A 17,807-nucleotide genomic window follows, 5' to 3' on the forward strand; every position below is an offset into this window, starting at 1 on the left:
CTAGAGTATTCTAGAAATACTACTATGCAAGCCCTTCGGTTTTCCCAATGCTAGATGTAAATAGGATAAGTGATTATCAATTTCTTTATTCACAAACTAAGGATACACCCATTGAAAAAAAAAAAACAGAATCATGATTTTCCATTTGACCGATGCTAGTAATTTGATCAACATAAACACATAATCAAAATTATTGGACATGAAGAAACTCGCTTGCATTCCAAACAGTGGATACCAAAAATCAGAAACTCACTTGTACCTCATATCCACACAGTGGTTACCGAAAATTAGCATTCAATAACTTGAGGTACAGCAACTTTTGGTAGAAAGGTGATTTTAATATAGAATGTCATTTGTTCACCTCTATGACTGCCTTAATCCTATGATACACCAACACTATTATCATTTGCTGGGTCTTTAACTGATATCCTTGAAGTTTCAATTCTCCGAAATATGTAACAGAACCACATAAAACCAAAAATCCTTGAGCATATGTCTGTCACCATGAGATCACCATGCTGTGCTGAATGACTTCGCAAAGGTAATTTTAGTATGCACAACTTAGCCAAGCATACTCCAGACCATGATATTTTCGGTGCAAAGTGACATATTTTAGTTTCAACTGTCTAAAATATGTAACCGCAGAGAACCACAATCCTTTGCTGAATGACTTTGCAAAGATGTTTGAGTCTGTGCAATTAGTCAAGAGTACTTCAAACCACAATATTTTCAGAGCAAGGTGACAAATATTTTATATGCCCTGGCACCCACAAAATTGAGCATAATATACCATGATTTCAGTTTGACATTCTGAACTCGTTTTGGAGATCAAGCCACCATCGAAATTAAATTGTGACTTTATAAAGCAATTGATGCCTGAAAACCCTAATCAATCAAGAATACTGGGTACACGCTCATTATAAATTAAGCACGTCTGCAAATAGCTTTGGATTTGCTGAAAAGTTTGGATTGGTTGAGGTAAAATCTGATCCATGATTTGATTTATTAGCAGAAAATCCTAAATGAGATAGTTTGACTTGTGCAATTGCATATACACTTACTAACATCTATCACCTGTTACCAATAGAAAGTGCCTTTACAAAAGAAACTACAATGCCACAAACCCAGATATTTGAATTATTAAAAATCCTCAAAAGGTGACAAATGTTTGTAAAGCAACAAGAATAGCAAGGATAGTATAGCTAGGTATTTCTCCTCCCATGATAGAAAACCGTTAACGTGGTTTCCATGCAAGAAAGAAGTATAAATGAGCAAAAAGATTAACCCAGTAACATAGTTCTTATCCTAATAATAGAATGAGTAAACCTTTGAGACACAGCTTCAAATTCAAGAAATAGAAACTCTATCATAAGGTTCACACTTTGGAACCCTTACCAGACAGTTCAATATCTTGGTTCGCGTCTTCCGAATCACCACCTTTTATGAGAAGTTCAGAATCACCATCTTCGACCCCACAATCTGCCTGTTTTGATGCTGCAGTTTCACGCTCAGATGAAGGCCCTGGCTTAGGAGTAACTGATTGTTGATAAAGAACTCCCCCAACGAGAGTTAAAAGCAAGCAAGCCAGACCAAATGAGCTTGCATGCTTATCCCAGATCATCACATTGATAGCAACAGTAAGAAACTTGTTGACAACACCGGTCACTGTAAATGCCGTGGCCGAGATTGCTTTCCTCGCCGCAAACCCAAAGAAACTGATGAGCAATCCAAAGACACATGACAAAGCCACCGCAACAAAAGCATCCAACCTCAACCAACCCCCAGAACTCGACCCAACAGCGGTGAAAACATCAATATACTCCCCGGTCACAACCCAAAACAATGGGGCCATCAACAAGGAGAGGAAATTGTTGTAGAGAACAAATCCCCATGTATTGAGTCCAAGGTTGGTCACCATATGCTTTATGTAAACCATCTCTGTTGTGATGGTAACCAAATAAGCAAACGCCCATGAGTATGCAGTGAGGGTGAATGCCGAATCAGTGATCACATACCCAACCGCACTGCTCAATATAATGACAAGCGAAGAGAATGTGAGTTTCGAAGGACAAGGCTGCTTTCTGAAGACAGTATCAGCAACAGCAACCAGCAGTGGAGTTAGGGATCGGAAAACTATAAACGTATCGACATTGGCATGGCGAAGGAGATTGGTGTTGGTGAAGATGGCGAGATAAAACACAGTGGCTGCAGGCAAGAATTTTTTGGCATTCTCGAGGGTGAAAGGATCATGGTGTAAAAATCCGAACTTTCCAAGAACCCAGACACCGAGAGCAGAAGTCAAGTATTGCAGCGCAGTTAAGAGGCCAGGGTAACTGAACTTTGTGATGGCATATTTGTTTATAATGGCGAGCAAGCTCGAACAGAGAGCATATCCTACGACAAGCCCCGTAGTGGTGTAGTACTGCTTCGAGGCATCAAAGTTGATGACAGCCATGACCGCCAAGTATCTCCACCAACTTATGTAGCGGGCTTAATTTGACGCTGAAAGGGGAGAACTTCTCAAAACGCCGGTGTACTAAATCAGCAACAAAAAACAAGAAGAAGAACAAAGTTACAAGAATACGTTTGGCCAGCAAGATATGAACGATCTTAACTACTAAGAGCCATCAAAATCAATCGGAATGTCAATGACCAAAATCAGATCAACATCAAGAAGCCGTAGCTTTGATTCCCGTTCTAGATCTATTCGATTCGGAATTCAAAAGCGATTACCTCGGATTCACGCACCCCAAATTGAGTTCTGCTGATTTTGCGAGTGCAATCGAGCAGTCTCCCCTTGAAAACCTAATACATTTATCCAGAAATCCAGCAATTTTCAGAGAGAGTCATACCTAAATATGCGGGATCCAAACCCTAGCATACTGGAAGAGAAAAGTAAAAGCGGAACGCGAGAGTAAAACCTAATCTCCAGCTCCGAAAATCGGCAGTCTACGTCGCCTACGGTGCGGTGCACAGAATCGCCTCTCTAGTCCTCCTCCATACCCAAATCCGAGCCGGCCGAAGTGGTCGATGGCGGAAGGACGGAAGAGGGAACCTCTCGGCCTTCGTGACATATAGCGCTGCGAAAAGAAAGTCTTTGACCAGCTGTGGCTAATCATTTCTCGTAGTTCGGCGAGAGAAAGCTGCCGGGAGTTAGGCCCTGTTTGGGGAGCTGTTGGCAGTAGAGCTGTTGAAAGTAGAGCTGTCTGAAGTAGAGCTGTTATAAAAAACTGTTTGTTGTTTGGTAATCACATTCGTAAAGTGCTGTGATACTTTGTTTTGTGTTTGGTAAACAAATTGAAAAAGTACTTTTATATGACAAAATTACCATAAAGGACATTGCATAGTATTATACAACACAACATAATAAAACATAACATAAATTAATACATAAATATACGATATAATATTATATTATTATAATATATAATAATATTATATTAATATAGCATAATAGTAATATAATTATTAGAATAAATTAATATTTGGTAATATAACATAATATTAAATTATTTAACATAACATATTAATGTATTATGATATAATGTAATATATATTATATTTATAGTATAATACAATAATAAAAGTATAAAATATTATAATTATTAGTATAAATTAATTTTTCATAATATAACATAATATTAAATTATTTAAAATAACATATAATGTAATGTAATATAATACAATATTTATAGTATAATAGAATAATAAAGGTATAAAATATTATAATTAATATTATAAATTAATTTTCTATAATATAACATAATATTAAATTATTTAAAATAACATATTAATGTATTATAATGTAATGTAATATAATACAATATTTATAGTATAATACAATAATAAAGGTATAAAATATTATAATTATTAGTATAAATTAATTTTTCATAATATAACATAATATTAAATTATTTAACATAACATATTAATGTATTATGATATAATATAATATGATATTATATTTATAGTATAATACAAAAATAAAGGTATAAAATATTATAATTATTAGTATAAAATAATTTTTCATAATAATTTTTCATAATTTTTCATAAAATAATTTTTCGCGGTCCAGGGGCTCTTCTTCGTGGTCCACGCTCGAGGAGGACCTCAGCGTGGGCCGCGAGGTTGATGATAAAAAAAAAAAACAATAGATTGATTTTGGAAGGTATGGAAAAGGATTAAAAATTTTTTCTTCTAAAATGTGGTTCAAGAGATGCATACAAAAATTAAAAAGAAAAATACCTTTTTTTACGGAAGGGAGTCTGACGGCTTGGGTTCTTGGCTCCAGCAGATTTTTAGGTTTATATAGGGATAAACTATGTAATTATGTTATTTTAATATAGGCATTTTTGTCAAAAATACAGTTTTCCGAAAAAGCTGAAACGGCTTCCTTCCAAAAGCTCCAAATTGGAGCTTCCTCCCAAAAGCTGTTTTCAGCTTCCCGCAAAAGCTGAAACAGCTGTTTGGAAAATTTACCAAACACAGTTTTTAATCTAAAAGTACTTTTGGAGGGCCAGAAAGTGCTTTCTAGCCCTCCAAAAGCTCCCCCAAACAGGGCCTTAAACTTTTTTAGATCTATTTATGTTAGAATTATTTAGTAAAAAAAATATTGACTTGAAAAGAGTACAGAAAGCTCTGCGCCAGCTGAACGTGCTAGCTACTGGTACCAAATTGAGCCAATTGACACGGCGCCTTCTAAAATAATAATTACAGTGCGTGAAGTCTTCTGCGAGACTAATCCCGAGAACGTCTTTCTTGACTTAGATCCTAATTGGCCGGGAAGCAGGATCTTGGATCGTGGAGGCATGTGGAAGAAAACTTAGTAAATTTTGGTTATCATCGATGCCTCCACGTTCTCACGTTGGCAGGCTAAAATTAGGTATCAAAGCATTGAACCGCAGGCACGCCACGGGTTCGATGGATGAGCGCAATTCGCTTACGATACTTTGGTGGTTTTAGGCGTCAAGTTCCGGTCCTGAAGCACTTTGTAATGAGAAATAGGTTTTTCATGTGAATATATGACTTTCATCCTTGTAGTCGAGTTTTTGATGTATAAGAATTTTAGACCCTACGAAGCAATCTTAAGAACTAATTGATCGTGATGAAGGGCTCAATTTATTGGGGGGGGAAAATGATGACATAGGAAGCATTAATTGGATCGCTAAATGCAACAAAATTTGTAAATTGCTACTAATAAAATAATGAAAAGAAAAGGTGGCTCAGTATAACTGTTGTGATAGATCCTGTTGCTGGAATTTAGATCCGAAGGCGGCCGTCGGCTCAAGAGGAGGAGCTCCAGCGCGAGAATCGACGAGCGGCGGTCCGTCAGTAGGCGGCGTCCTCCAGAAGACCTGCAAAATGCCGGTGGCCGGGGTTTCCGGCGCTGGCCCTCCGATGCTTAAGCCAGAGGAGGGCTTAATTTTGGAGAAGGAGAGGGACTGTATGTCGAAGTCCGAAAACCTCCCCTGAGAGGAAGAAGCTTCCCTTTTTATAGGGAGAGTGGCAAGGTTACCTGTGATATGACTGGGCGAATTAATGGGTTACCGTCACGATTGGACGTGGGCGTGTGAAGTAATGAATTGCCGTGGATGGCCCGTTCCCATCATGGGAGGAGATGGCGCGTAGCCAGAGCTTGCTAGTGGCGCGCAGTGCAGTACATTCTTGGGAATGGTGAGGCGTTGACAGTCGTAGCAGGGTATGGTTCCTGATTGATATGTCGTGGCGTGGCCGGCAAGTAAAGTATGGTGCGGTGAGGTTGCTGCAGGGCATGGCCGCAGCATATAGACGACGAGGTCGGCCTTCTGAGGTCAGCTCGGCCTTCTGTGCTCGGCCTTCTGAGCTCGGCAGCCTTCTGTGCTCGGCCTTCTGAGCTCGGCAGCCTTCTAGTCTCGGCCTGCTGTGCTCGGCCTTCTGGTCTCGGCCTGCTATGCTCGGCCTTCTGAGCTCGGCCTTCCAAGCTCGGCAGCCTTCTGTGCTCGGCCTTCTGAGCTCGGCAGCCTTCTGTGCTCGGCCTTCTAATTTCGGCCTTCTGGTCTCGGCAGCCTTCTGTGCTCGGTAGCCTTCTGGTCTCGGCCTTCTGTGTTCGGCAGCATTCTGGTCTCGGCCTTCTGTGCTCGGCTCGGCCTATGAGCTCGACTCGCTGTCGGATTTGGGTGTTTTAATTGTATGTGGGGTGGTCCATTTCCACCCCCCCTCGGATTTGGGTGTTTTAATTGTATGTGGGGTGGTCCATTTCCCACCCCCCCACCCCCCCCCCCCCTCAAGAGATCCAAAATTATTTTTTAGCTAGAGCATTCCCCTAGGCATAGCTATTGTTCCGCGTGGACGGCTGTATCGTCCGAGTCAATAAAAGACTTTAGTGGGGTAGGACGCGAGCAGAACGCATTTTTCCGTTTGACATCTATGCCACGAAGAGATCCCGAGCGCTGCGGTAGCCGGTATTTGAGTTCCGCGTAGAGTCGCTACTTGGAGTCCAACCTACGCTTTCTCGCAGTCCAATGCATATTTCCCAACCCTTACGTCTTCGCTCTCCGTCGACATTACGGAGCTTCCTCTGCTTTTCGTAATATGCACATTTTTAGAAAAAAATCGTACACTTACATATTTAATCTAAAATAGTTGCAAATAAAATACCACATGAGATTATTGAGAGATCATGGTCACCAAACTTTATTAATCGATGAGATCATATTTGTTTATAAAATGTTCCCTTGTCTTGATTGAATTATGTGCACTGCATGCCGTATACTATTTTAGTAGTAAAGTTTTTTATTTTGAGATGAAAAAATTAGAAAAATACCTTGGTTAGTTAAGATATGTTGTTTCTTGGCATCATATTTTTCTGAACTAGTACCACAATTTCTTGTGGCAGTATGCAACAATATGTGGAAATATACGGGCGGTAGGCATGTCTCCACGTACCAGTCCACCAATCATCACGCTGAGCATAGAAAAAAAATGGTATCATAATTTTTTTTCCTAGTTAAATATTATCTTTTTTTTCAAAAATAAAATAATGAAACAAAAAAAATCTAATCTCTTTTAAAGAAAATTAAAATGCGACAAGTTGATGTGATTAGATGCAGGCGTATAAATGAGTCGGTCGAGCTTAAGTGGACGAGGACCCAATCAAGAAAACTCTGGTCCTGGATTAAGATGTCAGAATTCAGATCCTAAATCAATATTTTCATCTGATCTAGCGACTGAGTTCAAAAAAGTTAAACAAAGCCAAAAAAAAAAAAAAAGACAAATTAAGTCTTTCCGTGCCCCAAAATTGCATGGCCTGGTCAGGCTCGACTCCGTGATGCCTGGGCCCACGGATGCGGTGGGCCCGGGACTGATCTCCGAACCCCAGTCTGAAACCAGCCGCACATTTTTAAGAGCAGGCATTTGCCCAGGTGCGCATCAATCAACCAATGGGCCGGACGGCCATAAAGCACAACACACCAAGCTAATATAGAGGTCATATTGGACTATGACGTGGCTTATCTATATTTCCTGTCCGTCTGATCCATATCTAAAGGTTACAGAGGAATCTACGACATATTTCCAATTTTTATCTTCTCTGGGAAATTTATGGAAGCATTCATCGTCTGTCGTTGGGATCCCTCCCACCCCGAGGTCCCATGTCCTCTGTCCCATCGTCGATTCCCACGGACTCCACCTCTCATCGAAACCCTAATCTCCCCTTATAATCCCATCGGGAAACCCTAATCTCGGTTCCGTTTTCTCGCAATTCGACCGAGATCAGTTCTTGCGGGAGAGAAATCTCGTCGTTCTACCACCCCTTTTGATTCGGAGAAGAGAGGGGGAAAAGGAGGGCGAATCCAAGAAGATGGCGGGATCGAGCTCCTGGTCGCGGGCATTGGTGCATATCTCCCCGTATACTTTCTCGGCAGTCAGCATAGCCATCTCCATCGGCTTCTCCGTCCTTGGGGCGGCCTGGTGAGATCATCTGCGCCCTCCGCGAGCGCTTCGTTTTCGCTTAATTCGATTGTTGTTTTCTTTTTCCAATATTGGAAAGTATCTTTATCTCCTATCATTACCTTTGTTCTTAGGGGAATATATAACGGGAATCAGCTTGATTGGTGCGGCGATCAAGGCTCCTAGGATCACCTGCAAGAATCTCATCAGGTATGCATTTCTCCTCCTCCTCCTCCTCCTCTTTCTTCTTATTATTAGGAAATAATCTTTTACAAAGATTAGAAATATATTTACTTGGATATTTTTACTTTATTTCCACCTGCATTCTGCTTGGAAATAATCTGAACACAGGTAAATGTTCTTTGGATCGAAGATTTTTTTTCCTTCAATAAAAATCAGTGCCAATTTTGGATTTTGACTGTTACGATCAAGTATAGTGGTATGTGGTCTGTGCTGTCTGTCATTATGAGCATGATGTAAGCTGATTTTGATGAATGGTTGAGAATGTGATACAATGTAAAGTCATTGAAAGAAGTTTGTCGTAGCTGGCTATTCTTTTTTGTTTTCAAATTGCTTTTTTTTTGGATGCCTTCTTTAAAAGGTGCTATGATACAAATAGATGATTATCTTTATCCTTACTGTCTTTGTAGTTCCATTTATGCGAGACTTGATTGACCCAAATATGACTCTAGCAGTCCAATTGCACTGTTCCATAAGGTTGTTATTAACATTGACCTTATTGATCTGATAAGGTTTGTGAAATTGTTTCAAGGAATGGGCAATATCGTAGCATAAATGAAATTTAGATTTAAAAAAACGTTTCTTCAAAAGGTTTGTTTGACTTACATATGGTCCCCATGTGCCAGTGAAACCATGAAATGTTTCGCTTTTACCAAAAAAAAAAAAACATGAAATGTTATGGATTTGAGTGTTTCCAGATTAAGTGTAGCAAGCGATGCTTCTTCAATTGTAGATATTTGGTAACTACAGCCAGCAGTGGTTTGAGCACATAAAAAGCTAAAGCTTGAAAGTTGAAGTGCCACAAAGTGTCTTCATTCAGAAGAGTCCAAACTTTGGAATTTGAGAAGTTGATTATAGCTGAGAAAGAGAAAAAAGCACCCTAAATTTGTTATTGCCTGTTGAGCTGAAAAATATCATGAATGCCTTTTGGTTCTATCAGCCTGTCGTCAGAGGTTGGGCAACTTCTGCCCTAGATCCGTTACGTCCCATACCATATCTTGGGTATGTTGCATCATTTTTTAGAATAAATGATGTCAGTATCATGGTTTTGCTTTTACTAGAAGCGCTAGATGACAAGCTAGAGTAGTTGAGGGGCCACACATGAGGTTTTGTCCCACATGGAATAAATAATGTGAGGAAGAAGGATTGATAAAAATGATTTGATCCAAAAATTAATGACTTAAGCTTTTAGGTTAAGTTGGGTTTCAATTCACACACATGCATTTATTAACTCCTTTGGTATCAGGACTCTCAGTCCCCTATCAAAGATGATGGTTGAAAATCCTGGACTCTCCAAGTTGTAAAGGTGCTAGAATTGCCGACTCTTATGGAGAATTGTAACATGCAAGTTCTTAGAGTGAAGTCGTGGTAGCCTAGGTACGGCAGATGGTTGCGGTAAGTGGACTTCATTGAGTAAGGCATGCTGGGTTAAAGTGCAGGCTCAAACATGGTTCCTGCAAGATCTTAAAACTCCTGGAAACATGTGGCAAAGCTTGGCTCTTGGACTAGAGCCACAACATGCTATAGTGAAGCTAGCTCTTGGATAGTGTAGCTCTTGGGTTACCGCAGCAACATGTGGTGCAATCAAAAGAGTAAATGGGCACAAGATTTGGTCGGAGAGTAGTGGATTATACTCAAAGGGGAGCTGAACTTGGCTTACATGTGAAGGTGAAGATTGTTGAGGGTCATGTATGAGGTTTAGTGCCAAATGAAATAAATAATATGTGGGTGAAGGAAATATATAGGCGATTGGGTCGAAAACTTAATGATTTAAGTAGCTTAGGCACACATGGAATAAGTAATACAAGAGAGAAGGTTTGATATAGATGATGGAGCGCAAAACCTAACAGCTTAAGCTTTTAGCTTGGGTTAGATTTCAATTTGTATATAAGGTCCTTTTGGTATTAGGACTCCATATACCATAACATGAGTTACGTTAAAGAATTGTCCAACAGGCATACTTCACATGTCAAAATGTAGGAAGTTCCCAAAGACAGGGTTATGGAGGATTCAAACTTGACCACTACAACAAAACACAGGAAGTTTAGGGGGGACACTTTCCTGTATATAATACAGAAATCTTGTGTGACTTCAAATTATAATATCTTTGGAGATGATTTTGTGGCTTAGACTGGAGCTGATGGTGTGCCGAGAAGAACTTATTTCTGTCGCTAGTCATAGGGGGTAAGAATTGAGTGACTATGAGGTCAGTCATGTCTTGCGTAGCACAAAAGATCTTGATGCTATGGTCAGATCCTCATAGGAAGCATTTTTCTAAATCAACTTTTGGGTAGTCCTGATTTTATCAATTTTGTGTCATACATTTTGCAGAAGCACTCTCACAAAAAAATGAAATATATAGAGTTAAGGTTAAAGACAAAATAAAATGATGGGTTGCTTGTTTTTTCTTTTTTGTTTTCATGTATCCATTGCTTAGAGCAGACACAAAGTAAAAGTGCAGCTCAGGTGCATAATTTTTCTTTCAAGCATTTCTCACTTTGCATCTCAAAATTATTCTGAATTCTCCAAATTATCATTTCATCATTGCCAAGCAATACCTTGGAAGGAATCTTCAATTAATGCTAATTGTTTCTCCTTGTCAACATCATGACATACAAATTCTTAGCTCTTCTTATTATTGCCACATTTGCTTGTCAGAATGGCAACCATGATCAAGATAACATTTGCTTGTTGACCATTCCTGTGGACAGAAAAAAAAAAATTGAATATCTTATATGCCTTCGAATATGTAAGCTCTGCTTGAGCTGAAAAAAGATAGTTGAATGGTCAGTCATCACTACTTCAAAAATTATCTTAAAGTTTTCTTTGATAAAGCACCTAAAAACTGGGTGCTGAAGGTTGAGGTGTTTACATTATCCACCCTTACCTTTCGCAACATGCTATTCCAAAAATGTATATTTAACTCACTCTACGTGAATGATTGAAGGAAGAATTTAGCTTCTTCAGCATGCTCATGCTCACACCCATCTACATGCTCTTTCAAATTTCATCTTGAATCTTAGACAATGAGGGCCTGTTCGGATGCCTGAATACATCATTGTCCCTGATGAGTTGCTAATTCAGCCAAAAGCTGAGAGATGAAGCAACGAGAGAGGAGAAATCAGCACAAACAGGGAGCTTTGAGATTGCGCACAATCCCAAAAAAGGAGGGATTCTGCACTATTCTTGAAAAGATGATTTATAATATTCCAACTTTTTTAGGATTCTAAGATCAATGATTTCTTTAAATAATTTAAATGTCTCTCCCAAGGATATTCTGTTCTAACAGTCTGCCATACATGGATCATTCTTAGGGTTATTTATGCAGGTATCCAAACATCCCCTAAAGGAAGGGTGTCTATGTGGTGTCACTACTGATAATCTTAAATTGCAAGATTTTAAGAGCACTCATATATTTGTTCTCTCCCCTTGATGTAAAATTAATTTCTCTGTCATTAACAGAATTAATCTAAGGTGTCTTCATGATTTTATCAGATAAGGTTTAATGCAAAACATAAAAAAGATTGATGTTTTAGTCAAATCAAATTGAAAGTCTTCAATTACTATGTGTAAGTAATGTTTCATGTGCGCGTTTATTGCCGTTAAGAATAAATCATTTGTTTCTGTTTGCTTCTCCAGTGAACTTGTATTTCAGTATTTGTTTTAATTCTTTGTATGCCAGATAATGTTTAATGCAGAACATAAGTTATTTGGTGTTTCAATCAAATTGTTGGCTCTGAACTGTGACTTGTATATTCAAACAATGATCTGTGTAGGTAATGATGCAGATGCACATGGATGCTTTTTTTTTTTAGAAAAAAATATTTATGTGATGATGATGATGTTGTGTATATGAACTATTGTCTATTTGTCATTGCTGAGAACGATTTAAATTGCACTTATATTTAACACTTCTTGAGGGTTATGTTGAAATCACTTGTTTTGCAGTGTTATTTTTTGTGAGGCTGTTGCAATATATGGTGTTATTGTTGCAATCATCCTACAAACTAAATTAGAAAGTGCGCCGGAATCTAAAATATACGTTCCAGAGTCTCTTAGAGCTGGCTATGCAATCTTTGCTTCTGGGATCATTGTGGGCTTTGAAAATCTAGTTTGTGGGTATGTTATCATTCGAGTTTTTCAATATTTATTCAAGGGATTTTCCTGATGAAAGAAAAAGTTGTAATTCATTTTAAATCAAAAAATTGAGGGTGTCTTTGACAACAGGATTTGTGTGGGAATTATTGGAAGCAGCTGTGCACTATCTGATGCTCAGAACTCATCACTCTTTGTAAAGATTTTGGTGATTGAAATTTTTGGCAGCGCACTTGGATTGTTTGGAGTCATCGTGGGAATAATCATGTCATCTCAAGCAACATGGCCTGCAAAGATGGCATGAACCTGCTGTCATCAGAAACAGACGCCTTGACTCTTCATTTCACTGGAAAGGTGTGGCATGCATACTTTGTCTCAATCTTCCCAAGGTTAGAATTAGCATGACCATTATGTCATAATCATGATTATGTAATATTTCATTTGGTGCTTCTTAAGGAGCATCTTGCGGAAATTTTATTTTTGATCCTGCCATTGCTTTAAGGATCTCAGTTGTTGCCGAATGAATTCCCTTGAGCTATCCATCCATTACTTATGGTTTGGACAATGACTAGCATTCTTAATAACTCGGATGTTGGGATGGCAGATTGGGGATTAGCCCCTCCTGGTCTCGGAGAGAGATTGGTTCTGATGTTTGGATGCTGTTGTGTTTATTGATCCATGGGGTTTCTTCAGCTGACGCATTTCTGATTGGATCCTTGAGCTAAAAGGAATTATTGGCCCTGTGCTTCTGCTCGTTCTTGCATCTGGTTATTCTGGCGAGCAGGCCGCCAGTTTCATGGCGTAAGGCTGCAAATGGTTTAGGTGATAAAAGCCGATTGTTGTTTTGCTTGTGATTGATTAAGGAGTCCTGCTGCATCTGCTTCCTGCGGAGCGGGCGATGAAGCCAACTCGCCAACCTACAACAGGCTCGTTCCATAGGCAACCAGGGTGTTGGAGCACTCACCGACCACAAATATTCACCCATGGTAAATCTGCAAGGGTCCTTTGTTGTATTTTTAGTTGTATCATCTTTGCTCAAATCCTGGTTGTATCTTGTCATGTCATTTTTCTAATTCTTGTAGCCCGTGGAAGCCTTGATTTTCATGCATACATACATATATCGTGAAAAGGAGCTGAAGGTCCTATTTGGTATCAGTCACTAGCTCTTATAAAATTGGCTGGCTTGTATTTGGTCTGGAGAGAACTATGCGTTCGGTGCTTTAGAAACATTTTCAGGCCACATCTATTTGAAGCTTGGCTTGACCCTGATCAGCCAACCTGGCCCATGTGCATGCAGATGTAGTAATGCAATGGGGCTATTCTTTTTCTTTTTATCAAAAAAGACAAACTTCTTGTCAAACATGATTCAAATCTGCTGTTTTAATTTGAAAAATTTGCCCGTGCAGAACGCATATGTTCAGTATTTGGATATCTTGTTTTCTAATTTTACGGATCTATTTATTCTAGATTGGGTTTTTTTTTTCCCAAAAGAAAAAGACAAATTCTCTGCGGACGAGAAGAAAATTAAGCAGCTACGTCACCCATCAAACACGTTGCCTCGCCTTTAGCTACGACCGGTCCCTACCGCTACACCTTATGGTATTCATTGCGATGTGATTATTCCGCGCTTTAGACACGGTTGAAGCGGCTCTAAGTTTTGATAACATTATTTAGATCCGTAGCATACGACAATCCTCACGTTATTATCCATTGAAAATATTCTGATGGCATCATCTGTTTTTCTTCTCTCAGTCTCACTCACTGTTCCGAGATAGGTTGTCTTCTGAGAGGGGGAGAAACAGGCATCCATCAGGACAAGTTCTCATCATGCATGGAGAAACCCCTGACACATGAGAAACATTCCATACTAGAGTAGAATAGAAGGACCATAGAAACATGAAATATATATAGACTATAAGATTAGGGTCGACAGTTCAGACATCGTTGCTAATGTCTGGAAGCGTCTGAATACTTCCATAGAAGTCTAGAAGACCGAACATCATGGTAATAGAGTGGTCTTGCTAATGTCTACTGGAAGCAACTGAATACTTCCATAGAACTCTAGAAGGTAACAAAGTGGTGCTAAAAAAGCCGAAGACAATCACCGCTGGGGTCGGCATTGCCTTCCAATCATGCAGCTGGAGCACAATCTCCATCATCATCGTCGTCATCTCCGTCTCCGTGTGTCGACTCTCTTTGGTTATAATATTCATAAGAATCTTTGCCCTCGTGGACAACACCGATCACCTGATCGACGGCAAGCTCCTTGCACAATGAGCTGATCCTGGCAATGACAACCATTTCCTTTGCTATGTGGCTCGAGCTGGTGAAGAAAGAGCGAGCAAGCAAGTGGGCAGTGGGTGGATTGGGCTTGGTGGGATTCAGTGCGTGGCTGGGGGGAGGCAGGGGGATGTGGTGCTAATATAGGAGAGGGACAATGTGGAGTCCTCGTTGTGGCATAGGGTTGCCACGAGTGGAGTGTGGCCTGATGCTCCCAGGATGTGCATGGCGCAATGCCGGTGAGACGTGGCAGGCCCAGGAACTGCCACGTGTGGTAGTGAGTACACTCGGCGAGACCGGTCAGCATTCGCAGGTGCCCGGTTGGAAAGTTGGGAGCATGTGGGCGGACAAATGAACACTGGATTCTCGAGAGCATTTGACCTTTGGGAGAAGCCTTGGGACCATTGCATGGAAATTAGGAGCTCAACATGTGACGTGGTGAATGTAGCTAGACTCTACTGCTGATATTTCTACGTATATTTCTACGTACCAATCTGTACATTAGAAGCCACGAGAACCGCTACAGGAAGCCTTTATTTGATTTTAAGGAAGGAGTGCTGCTACTTATCTCTCCTTCAATCTCTAATGTAATGCAACTGTCTATTGCCCAATTGCTTACTGGTTGTCAATGGCCCCACGGAGGACCATTGTTACCAGATCCGGCCTAGAGTGGGCCATTTTGGGCTGAAGTCGACAGGCCCAATCGACTTCAGCGAGAAGGGCAGACTAAAACAAAGGATTGTGATCGCGATCACGATCCTCTGCTTCTTTGCCTCTATGGTTGAGTGGATCGCGATCCCCTGCCGATCGCTAGCCGTGGAGAACCACACGGAGCTGTGGTTGGTAAGGCCTCCACGGGTCGTTCAAACAGCCTTTGGATGTTCGGTCGAGCTCATCCGTTGTAAGAATCGTAGGCGGCACAACGATCCAAACTTATCCCTTCCAAAACCCACCTATAAATCTTCCATCTCCTGCAGTTGATTCACCACCGAGCCCTCTCCTTCCTCTTTTTTCTCCTTCACCACCTTAGCTGAGCGTTGCCGCCATAGCTCCCTCCCTCCTCTCTTTAATCCCCTCTAAAGCACATTACTTTGTTTTTCTCCTTCTCCCTAATTCGAGCGCCGCCGCCAGCCCCAGACTGACCGCTATCAAAACTGAAATCATCACAGCCCGATTGCCTGAAGATACCTCCACAAGTTGTACGCTCGCCGAACTTTGGGTTCCCGTGAACCAAACCCTAGATAAAGCCAGATTCATGTTTGCCCCAGTTTTGCCCCGACAAAAACCCACCTTTGATTCATGGTTATAACTTGGTTGATTTAGCTCGCCTGAGGAGCAAAATATTGGCCGCCCAATTGGCTGCTCCACTTGATCAGCAACTTTTGGTCGAGTGCCATGCGTACCCGCAACCGCCGGTTCTCTTCTGGCGTCAACCTTAGTGCCATTAAATAACAAAGAATAAATCCTGATCGAATGCAACAACCATGGAACTCGTTCAAACTTGATGTCTTATTATTATTATTATCATTGTTATTTATATACATGGAGGTGGCCCGGCCTCACCTACTCGCCTTTTGTATTCATTTTGGAGGAGCGGCTCGCAGTGTCCTGTTTACTGCTTTTGCTGTCCTTCTGCCACGTGACGTGATCCTGCGGTCTCTGTCGAATCGAGTCTCACTTCCCTCCGTAGCTACTGTCACTTTATTGATCGATAAAAGGTGATACTCCTCAGTGGTTTATAGAATGCCCGCATCCATGGCAGTGTTTTGTCTGGGCAATAGGAGTTAAAATGGCAATGGGAACTTGATGCCAAAGGACTTGAATTTGGATGAAGAGGAGCAAGAGGACAGGCTATGGCAAAACGCCAAAGGACAAAAACAGCCAATCACGGAGCCATGGAGAAAAGGGTCAGCTTGAGGCAACTTTTCCACGGAAGGGCGAGAGAAATTAGTTTTAACCTAACCAGAGTGGTAGCGTCATGTCCACCTACCACACTCCTTTTGCCACTATTTCGTTCCTAATTTCCAGTGCTATTGGTAGTCATCATATGGATTAATAAATATGGATGGAAGGTGATTCATATAGGTAGTCATCATATGGATTAATAACGTCTCACAGATAAATTATCCCATCAATCATCGTTTCGAGGATCTTTTATTATGAAAGAATATATGTTCTCTGCTTAAAGCTACCTATTATTGTTGGACGGCGAATCAAGTGGCGGATTGGGAGCATCGAGAGTTCGCTACCAACAATTTATGTAATTTTTTCTCAAGACTCTATTCTTGCTGATGTGGGTTTAATATTGTATATAGATAGGTATAGTGTACCTTACATCAGATGTTAATATCAGCTCCTTGGCTGTTGATTATGTATGGAGGATTTTCTTTTTTTTTTTTCTTTCATGAATACCTTTCTCACAATTCAAATTTGCATGGATACTTTTTTAAAATTTATATTTATTTCTGTACCTCCATAAAGTACTATTATTGTACGAATATTCCTAATATAACGATTCTTTTAATACCGTTAATAAAAACCATATTTATTTTAATTAAAAATAAAATATTTTTTGAAATTATTTTTTTGTCCAACTATTTTATAAATGTTCATTTTTGCACATCTACCTATTAAGAATATTTTAGTCATTTTAATTTAAAATCGTTAATTTTTTAATGATATTAGATGATGTGGGTACATATGCAAAAATAAAAATAAAAAAAGAACATAATAGCAAAACAAGTGTTTTACGATAATATATATATAAATATAATTTTAAAAAAATATTGATGTAAAATTTGACATTTAGGAGAGTATTCAGGAAAAAAAATTTAAAAAAAATAGCACACGCTTTGATTTTTGTGGTTTGGAGGCAGGAAGATATTTTCCATAATGTGTCCAATCATTTGAATGTGGTTCATAGCAACCTTGAGTGGGTCGGAGAATTTATTTGGTGGTAGAGTGCGACTCATGAATAATGTACTTGTGGGTGTCTCTCTCGCTCAACATCCGAGCATCTTTTGGCTTGTGGAAGTTCGGTTTGGTCATTATTATTTTACTTATTTTATTAGCGAAAAATATTTGTTGCTGCAATTCAGAGAATCGTGCGCCTTCGTCATCATGGTTTAAAAAAGTATGCGACATAATGTTGATAGGAATATATCACCTAAATAAGCAGATGCATCTAAAAATTACAATTAGTAGAAACTCTTAAAACAATAATATATATATATATATATATATTATTAGGCATCAAAATAAATCTA

At 39.7% G+C, this 17,807-nt stretch overlaps 2 protein-coding genes across 2 annotated transcripts; one reads left to right on the plus strand and one right to left on the minus strand.

Moving 5' to 3' along the window:
• Positions 1–1,109: 1,109 nt before the first annotated feature.
• LOC120108900 (GDP-fucose transporter 1-like) lies at positions 1,110–3,085 on the minus strand. The gene is made up of 3 exons (XM_039122617.1): positions 2,922–3,085; positions 2,734–2,805; positions 1,110–2,536 (listed from the first exon to the last, which is right to left on the minus strand). Exon 3 carries the CDS (start codon positions 2,453–2,455, stop codon positions 1,376–1,378), a length of 1,080 nt encoding a protein of 359 aa, XP_038978545.1. The 5' UTR covers positions 2,456–2,536; positions 2,734–2,805; positions 2,922–3,085; the 3' UTR covers positions 1,110–1,375.
• A 4,520-nt stretch (positions 3,086–7,605) lies between these two features.
• LOC120108902 (V-type proton ATPase subunit c''2-like) lies at positions 7,606–13,684 on the plus strand. Its single transcript, XM_039122618.1, has 4 exons — positions 7,606–7,948; positions 8,060–8,136; positions 12,115–12,285; positions 12,394–13,684. Exons 1-4 carry the CDS (start codon positions 7,838–7,840, stop codon positions 12,563–12,565), a joined length of 531 nt encoding a protein of 176 aa, XP_038978546.1. The 5' UTR covers positions 7,606–7,837; the 3' UTR covers positions 12,566–13,684.
• Positions 13,685–17,807: the final 4,123 nt, after the last annotated feature.

Source organism: Phoenix dactylifera, unplaced genomic scaffold (assembly GCF_009389715.1).
Source record: "Phoenix dactylifera cultivar Barhee BC4 unplaced genomic scaffold, palm_55x_up_171113_PBpolish2nd_filt_p 001626F, whole genome shotgun sequence".
Lineage (NCBI taxonomy): Eukaryota > Viridiplantae > Streptophyta > Magnoliopsida > Arecales > Arecaceae > Phoenix > Phoenix dactylifera.